Genomic DNA, 9,363 nt, shown 5'->3' with positions numbered 1-9,363 from the left:
TCTACAGCACTAAAAATATATACATAGAGATACACTCAAGATCTTATAGAGAAATAAAAATAGAATTCTAAAAATTATCCACTAACAAGGAGATACGTAAAACAAAACAGAGATTTAAAAAAGGGAGAGAGAACAAAGGGAAAAACAATAAAATGGAAGTCAGTCCTAACTTATCAATAACATTAAATGTTATATAATTGTCTATTTATGCTAATTAAAAGAAGAATTGTCAGAGTGGATTTAAAAATGTTCTGAATAAGTAACTCACCTAAAAATATAATGAAATAGTTGTATATAAAGTTAAGAGATGGAAAAGGTATACCATGCAAACAATAAACAAAAGAGAGAGAGCAGCAATGTCCATACTAATATCAGATAAAGCAGTCATCAGAGCAAAGCAAATAAGCAGGGACGTAGAGGGATATGATGATAAAAATGCGAGTACCTCCAAAAGTCATAGCACTCTCGTACGCATATGCACCAAACAACAGAGCTGCAACTCATGTGAAGGAAAAACTGACAGATCTGAAAGGACAATCAGACAAAACTATAATTATAATTTAAGACTTGAACACTCCTTTCTCAACAGTTGATAACAACTAGGCAGGCAATCAGCCAAGACATAACATAGAAGAGTTCAACAACATACAATGAACCAACAACATGTAACTGACATTTACAGGACACTCCCCACCCAATAACCCAGCAAAACACATATTATTTTTCAATGCTGACAAAATATATAACAACACAGACCATACCTTGAAGCATAAATAAATCTCAGCAACTTAAAAAGAACTGAAACAATGCAGAGTGTGTCCTTTGACCAAAATGGAATCAAGTTGGACATCAAAGTCAAAAAGATGAAAAGAACATTTCCAACCACTTAGAAAGTAAATAAAAACACTTCTAACTAATTCTGGAAGTCAAAGAAGATGTTTTAAGGGAAAGAGAAAATACATTGAACTTAATGAAGATGAAATATAACATACCAAAATTTGTGGCACGCAGATAGAACCATGGTGAGAGGAAAATTTATAGCAGTAAATGCTTAGCTTAGAAAAATCTGAAATCATAAATCTAAACTACACCTCAAGAAAATAGGAAAATAAGAGCAAAATGATCCCAAAGCTTGTAAAAGAAAGAGAATAATAAAGATAAAGGCAGAGAACAATATAACTGAAACAGAAAAACGATAGAGAAAATCAATGAAACAAAGAGCTGACTGTTTGAAAAAATCTATACAATTGACCAAACCCTAAGTAGCCTAAAAACCCTAAAAAAGAAAAAAGGAAGGAAGGCACTAATTACCGGTATCAGGAATAAAGAGGGGCTCTTACTACAGACTGTGTAAATATCAGAAGGATAAGGCCATGCCACCAAAAGCCCTGCACACAAAAGTATGACAACTTATATGATATGGACCAATTCCTCAAAGAGCAAAAACTACAATTCAGCCAATATTAAATAGATCATTTGAATACCTGTGTAACTAAGAAGAAAATTAAATTCATAGTTTAAAACAGCTTGAAAAAGAGTTTTCCAAACCCAGATATTTTCACTGGAGAATTCTACATAATGATTAAAGAAGAACTGACATCAATTCTACATGCTCTCTTTCAGAAAATAAAAGAGAAAAAAAGACTTTCCATTTATTTTATGAGCCAAGTATTATTCTAATACTAAAACCAGACAAAGATAGTAAAAAGAGAAGAAGATAACTACAGACCAGTATCTCTCAGTAAATGTAACATTCTTAACAAACTGTTAGCACGTTGAATTCAGCATTCTGTAGAAAGAGTTGTACACCCTGACCAAATGGAGTTAATTCCAGGAATGTTAAGACTGGTTCGATATTCAAAAATTAATCAGTATAATCCACTATATTTATAAGCTAATGAGAAAAAATCACATGACCAGATAAATTTATACAAAAATGTACTTCACAAAATTTAACACCCATTAAAGAACTCTCAGACAAAATAGTAATAAAAGGGGACTTCCTCTTCTATATATATGAAATAAAGCAGCAAAAATAGACACCCAGAAACTTGAAAGCATATGACAATCTGGAAAAGACTATAGGATAAGTATGTTTAAAATGATTAAGAAATTAGAATAAGTTCTGGAAACATAATGAAAGAAAAAGGTACTTTTGATAAAGAAAACATGAACTTGAAAATTAAACAGATTCTCTCCAAAAGAAAAAAAGACACAATAAGCAGCTCAATGGAATAGTTAAATAGCACAGAAGACACAGTTAAACAGAAAATTAATAAACAATAAGAAGGATGTCGAGAAGTAGATTTTAAAGTAAATTCGTAAGAGGTGATATTCAAAAAGATAATGGTTGAAAGGTGATAGTCCTCAAATTGAAGAAATACCCTGGAAAGCAGGAATATAAGAAAAAAAATAAAGTCCATAATTAGACACTTCAGGATGGACACCAATAAAGAAGGAGAAATCGTAGAGAAATTGAGAGAGAAAAGACAGACTACCCTTCCATGAAAGACATTTAAATAAACAGGTTTCCCATTGGAAAAAAAAAAAAACATAGGGTAAACTAGATGGAGGGAACGCTGTGTGCCATCTCTTCAACATTTCTATAAATATAAAAGTATTCCAAATTGAAATTTTAATTTTAAGATATTTAAAAAGTAATAAAATGTTGAAGCTAGTCAGAAGAAAAAAAAAAAGAATGAATGTCTTGAGATGCTAAGAGAAAATAAATCTCAAACTAGAATTACATACTAAAACAAAAACAAAAACTTTCTTTCCCTTGAATGAGGGTGCAGTGAATATGTTTTCCCACACGTGAATCATGACTGAAGAACTACTCAAGTGTATACTTCTGTGAGAAAAACACTGAACTCGTAAGGAAGTAACAAGATCACAAGAAACGATTTTGTAAAAAAAAAAAAAAAAAAGTGCTAAACATGATGGATAACTTGGAAAACATACTCCTTCAGTCTGACAGGAATCATATATAAACAATGAGAACAGAGTGATTTAATATATTCTCTGACCAAGAGAATGTGGGCAGAGGTGATATTCACCACTTTTCTGCCTGGTCCAGAAGTGCCCTGAGCCATCCTCCACGGATTCTTTAAAAATATATACATATTTGACCCACAAACAGATTTTTTATTTTATTTAATAGAAGTCCTTTTTGTAAAAAAAAAAAAAAAAAAAAAGGAAAAGAAAATTAAAATACACACATATGTATCATATACATCATTATTATATATAGTATGTAATATATAAGTAAATGTCTATGCCATAAAATAATTATTTTAGTGGGAAAATCATATTAAAATGTTTTAAATCTAAAGTGATAAAAGTTGGGAGGACAAAAGAAGGAAAAAAAGAAAAGAAAGAAAAAAAGAAAGAAGCAGAGAGGGTGGAAGGAAGGAAAGGAGGAAGAAGGAAGAAAAGGGAATGGATACAAAAGATAAACTGCTGGTGATAGATGTCCCTGGCAAGGGGTCAGCGTTGCTATATATATTCTGCCACCATTCGGTCCATTATCTTATTTTCTTTGAACAAAATTGCTCAAGTCTAGCAAAATACAATCAAATTATCTTTGACATCCCTGTCAATCTATTGCATCTTTGCAGGCAGAGCTTTCATCCCACCACCTCTTTGAAATCTTCCCTGAGAACAGTAGCAAGCCACCCTCCTTTCTGTCCCTTGTTCAAGTACTTAGTTTGATCACGCTTTTTGACATTTTACTTAAATTGTTGTCTAATATTATTGTCAGAGTAATAAGCAATTCCATGTGTGTTGACCTTCTGTGAGTGGTAAGACTGCTGGTTGCACTGCCCTTGTGCCCGGGGCAGTGAGGAATGCCTAATAAGGTACCAGCCTGGCCTCATCTCAGGAGCTGTTGGATCATTCCAGGCAACTCCCCAACCTCATAAAGAACCTCACCCTAATCTTAGCCCAGCGGGCCGGAATGGCAAATACAGCCCTGGCAAATATAGACCCCCAGCATTCTACGTGACAGAGGGCAGGCTCAAGTTTCTGAAACAAAGTTGGCAATATCACTAGGAGATGCTCTCTTGGTAGCTGACAGATTCAGCTCCCACAGGAGAGTAACAGTAATGTCAGCAATATTATGGAGTCCCTGATTCTCCCTTTTGGTCCCTCTCTCTTATTATTCAAAGATGATAAATTCAATAAGAAGATATCACCATATGCAAATTAAATTAAATGTAAATAGAAGGAAACAGCATTATGCAGAAGTCAAAGAGTGCTTCCTTTGATAGAACGGTCCTTAATATTCAGATGTGAAAAAAAAGTATGGAGGGAACAACAAAAAAAAAAAAACAGGAGGAACCGACACTGGGGGGAGGGGGTGTATGTGAGCTAACTGTACTATTTTTGCAATGCTTCTGTAAATCTAAAAGTATACACGCTTTTTTTTAAGTTAAAAATAAAAAAAAATTAATGGAGTAAACTCTAAAAGAATGTATGGAGAAATCTGAAAATCGATTTAATTTCCTCCAGAATGCTCTGATACCCTATAAAAGCACATTAAAAAGTCACCTTGGGTAGTGTTGGAGAATCATGTGATGCAGTGAGAAAAACGGAAATCGGAAACAAAACATAAACTTAGACAAGTCATTGAGGGTGTGAATCCTGGCTTCAAAGATCAATTGAGAAATAGGAATTTACCTTCTCTGAGCTTTATTGTCTTAGTCTGTAAAATGGGTATCTTATTACCTTTTCCCTTTAAAGGATACAAAGGAAGAAAATTTCATAGCAAAAAGCCTGACACATTGTTACTCATCCGAATTTGTATTCCCCTAACTCTCCAGACTGTTGGAAGAAAGGCATGAAAATATTCTGATTCTGGCAAGTTCATCATCTTCATCCTCAAATACAAATCCATAAATGCAGCTTTCAAACACAGTTTCTAAGCAAAGCCATTAAGGAGACGCTCTCCCTTGCAACTCTTCCAAGCCAGCCGGTACAGCAATTTGCTACTTTATGATGTGATAAATAGAATTTCTTTGTTTTGATTTTTCATTTGCATATTTATTGAGATATGACGATCATAATTAGTTCTGTTTTTGTGTGTGTGTGTTTGTTTGTTTTCTTGGTTGGGAAAAAACAGCTTTCTATAGTGCAAAATAATTCTGCATGCTAACAGGGTGAACGGAACGCCACCTGTGGCGTTACTTGATGTTGATGCTGCTTGAAAACGCAGTTTTGTGGATACTCTTTTCGCTTGTTTTCTCTTTAAATGCTGAGGTAATGCTCCAGACTTGGGGGAATGCCAGGCCTCAAGAGGCAGCCACCTCCTGAGAAGTAATAGAACACTCTTTAAATTCCAGACACTCAGACTCATCCAGCATGTTCCCCCCAGCCTACTCATCACCTATCTCCCTTCTGAAAAAACTGAGCCCCACCAAATGTCTCTTCCCAATGAAAAGCAGGCCTGCTGCATCCTGGCGTTTATAGGAGACAAAGAGCAAGTCTGAATTCCCTGGTTAGTTGCATCCCAGCGGGGTATTTGGACATGTTGTTCACAGCATGCTCGCCCTCTCTGACCTTCCGGAGCAGAGCTGTGTGAATGCTGCGGCCCACTGAAGAGGTACCAGCCGCTTAGGAAACAACTCATAAACGTCAAGAGACATACAAATTATTCTCGCTATGAATATCTCGCCATCATCACCCAAAACAATTAGCGTGGTTCCCTAGTGTTTCCTATTTGCTGAGTTCTTCACATCATCACAAAGTCTGCCACTGATTCAACACTTTTAAGAGGAAGGACATAGTTTATTATTTCCTTGTGTTTTTTCAATCCTGTTTTTACTTAACTCCAGTAACAGAGCGTTTCCTGTGTACACAGAAGAGCACTAGGCATTATTGGTAAAAAGAAAAAAATAAATAACATTGTTTACCACCTACTCTGGCAGGTGTTTTGTATTTGCTCTCATTTCATTTAAAATGTAAATCAACAAATATATATTTTATATATATATAATAGATATAATCATTCCTGTTTTACAGCTGGGAAAAGAGAGACCTTTGGTATTTAAGTAATTTTCTCACTCTTTAAAAATTATACATGGCATAGACGATGTAATCAGATAAGACCAAGAAGAGCTCCTGTGTCCTGAATGAATTAAATGATTCAATTCATTTAATGAATATTGATATAAAGTCTACTTTTCCTGAGGAATAAACTAGAATGAAATATTAATTCAGCCAAAATCAAAGTCATGAACTTGGTCATGTGATTCAGAGGTCTAGGAAAAGTCCAATGCCATTCTCGCTCAAAAAGACATGGGAATAAATGTCTCACTTCTTACTGAACAAGTGACTCCATGATGGTGTGAAGGATGTGGTCCAAACTCTTCATGGAAATAGAAAGAACCGTAGAATAAAAGAGGGTGAGAGTGGAAGGGAGGGAGTTAGCAGGAGAAGAATGAGAACAAAAAAGATGGAGAGGGAGAAAGAGAGAGAAATAGAGAGGGAGAGAGAAGATTTTAGCGAAACTTGCCCAACCAATTTGTCAACAAGAGCTTTACCCTTAAGTTCTCATAAGTCATATGATAAATGAGTTGACTTAAGTGGCTTGAAGGAAAAGTTACATAAGATGCTGGTTCATTGTGGAGGACAGTCAATGAATACAAAAAAATGGCAACTGTATGAGAGAAGATCTCTTGAGTGGTCTGCTACTGTTTCAGACATGAACTGTGAATTATTTATCAAGCAGAGTTGATGAAACATCACTAAGCCAAATCACAGCCATCTGCTCAGTTCTCTTTAGAAACTCACCAGGTGGTAAAAACAGAGTTGGGGTCTGGGGTACATAGTTAGCTGGGAGAAGTTAACTAATTCATACGGATATCCAAATAAAGACCATGATGACCTTCTCGATGCTGATTGACTAGACAAGGTGTCTGTGGGCGAGTCAGTTTGTCACTGTAGAAATGAATGATGATGGTGTTGCTCGGGTTATTAGTGTTACAGTGTCCAGAAGATGTACACTGCTATGTCCGCTTCCCACCATTCTCACCATGTTTTCTCAGTGAATGGTTCCAATGTTTCATTGAAATTCCACTCTATTCAGTATCTGTGGGTCATTGCTCCAGCATAACTGGGGACAGCTAAAATACTTTTACAGTAAAATACTTTTACTTTTTGTAATTTCATAAGTTCCTTTGAACAGTGAAACACGTGGTACAATGTAAGTTTCAACGGATCAAAAACACAAATAGAAACACTTTACAGCGACACCAAACAAATTGTGTTTGTGTCTCATTCAACTACACTGCTGTAAAACTCATCATCATCTCCAAAAAATTTGCAAAAGAACATCTTCTCATTGTCTGCAGAGAAATCAGAGCATCAGAGAGAAGAACATTATTTGTTAAAAGCACTTTAGATTTTTGGTTAACTTTTGTTCCACCTTTCCACGCTAAGTGGGATCACCACTCCAATTTTATATTAAAAGGACTTTCCTTTCTTCTATTATTCAAAGTCACGAAAAAATAAACTTGGCTACTGCACATAAAGTAAGCCAAATAAAGATGAACAATGTGATGGGAAAGATCAGGAGTGATTTCTCAGTGACAGCAAAACAAATTAAGTGACAGCAAAACAAATTAAGAACGTAGGACATAGGACATAGGAATTGATCCTTTGAAAAGTTAAAAAGATAATTAATCCATGCATTTATTTTTTGACTCACAAAGACATATCTCCTTAAGAATCACTCTGTATTTATATGTTATAGAACTCTTAATGTTATAAATGTGTATATATTAGTCTCGCACCAGAAATGAAAACCATCTATTGCTCAGCCAATGAATGTAGCATAACATTCTCTGCTTTCTTTATTTCAAAAAGTACTCATTTTAAAACTCCTCCACAGTTTTCTCTTTCTGACATGATTTTACATTCTGGTGAACAGTTTTGACTCTTAACGGCTCACAAAGACATGCAAATAATAGTGCTGGAGGTGCAGATAGTGAACGTTAGTTCTAAAGCAGCTTGAGGCCATGAGCACACTGAAGCAAGAGAAGGGTAAGGAAACACGGTAAATGTCCAAAACCAAATGGTGTCCCCATGGTGGTCACTGGGCAAATTTCCTGTTACTAGGATTGAGAACCACCCTACTCCCTCCCATCCCTAGAAAATTCCATGTTGTATCTAGATTTTCTTTGGTTTCCATCTTCTCTCCTCAAATTATTGACATCTATCAGCTGATGAAACTGACAAAGAACCAACAGTCTGAATTTCAGCATTAATGTTATCTTGAAAATGTAAATATAGGATTAATTTTTAGCTGTATATTTTAGATGGGTTGGTGAGTTTATATTTTGTTTTGTTTGTTTGTTTGTTTTCATTTTTCCAGAGAGTTTCAATCCCCTGAATATTTAGTCTGCACTGGACAGCCCAGTCCCTTTTTATGCAGTAGCCCCACAGTGACTGGCCCCGGCCAGGTCACTTCTAATACAACCAGACATGTCTACCTGGCTTGTTAGAATCGGGGCACTGAGGATGTCTCTCCAGTAAAATCTGAGGCAATACAATGGGACTTGGTCTGTGTTGCTCCCTTCCCCATGATGGTCCCAGGGACTGTACCTCTTTGAGCCCAAAGGAAAATAATCTAGCTTTTCTAAACCTGGAGGCTCTCACGAGGATGTGCTGCCTCTTTGGCATTTAGAGGCAGTGGGAATGGTGAAAATTGCAACCCTAAACTTCTCTTCTTTATTATATTTTCTCCCTATCCTTCCTCAGAGGTTTTAGAGTAAATGAGAGGAAAATGAAAGCTTGCTGGGGTTTATATACATTATTGTGAAGTTGTGTCTCTCTGTTGAGATCCCTTTATCCAGAGGGGATGAATGTTTTCTTTTTTGTTTGGTTTCTTTCTTTTTTTTTTTTTTTCCAATCATGCTAACTCAATTGGAGATTTGTAGAAGTCCTTTGATATTATAAAGAGCTTCATCAAACTCACTATATCTTGGGAGGTACCTATTCAAAATTGTGTGATCTGTAGCTAGAAGAATCTGGAGTGGTTGCCTGGACAATGTCAGGGAATGAGTAGTAAAGGAAACAGCAGTTGTAAAGTACAGTGTCAGGGACTCATCTCCACAGGGACTGTGTTTGGAGGACTTGCATAATGTGACTCAGGTTGCATTTTCATTTCCATAAACATTTCCTCTTCCCTAAACTCAGAAATCCTGGACAGACTAGGAGCTAAAAATCTAATATGAAGACACAGCAGAATACAGCTTGAGGGAGATGCTTAAAGGACTATGAGAGAAGCAAGTCTTAAAGGAACCAAAGATTCAGTGAAGGTGAAGTTTGAGGTCAGGCAGGTGGCTTTGAGTGGTTAGGCAGGGC

The 9,363-nt window shown here is 35.9% G+C and overlaps 1 protein-coding gene across 1 annotated transcript in view; it reads right to left on the bottom strand.

Moving 5' to 3' along the window:
* Positions 1 to 419: 419 nt before the first annotated feature.
* Positions 420 to 9,363, bottom strand: part of AGBL1 (AGBL carboxypeptidase 1) — a 599,934-nt gene continuing 590,990 nt past the window's right edge. The window contains exon 23 of the mRNA XM_064480565.1: positions 420 to 525. Within this exon, the coding sequence (XP_064336635.1) occupies positions 501 to 525 (25 nt within the window). The 3' untranslated portion in view covers positions 420 to 500. The remainder of the gene's footprint in view (positions 526 to 9,363) is intronic.

This window comes from Camelus dromedarius, chromosome 29 (genome assembly GCF_036321535.1).
Source record: "Camelus dromedarius isolate mCamDro1 chromosome 29, mCamDro1.pat, whole genome shotgun sequence".
Lineage (NCBI taxonomy): Eukaryota > Metazoa > Chordata > Mammalia > Artiodactyla > Camelidae > Camelus > Camelus dromedarius.
The sequence above is the reverse complement of the archived record's forward strand: the minus strand, read 5'-3'. Positions and strand labels throughout refer to the sequence as shown.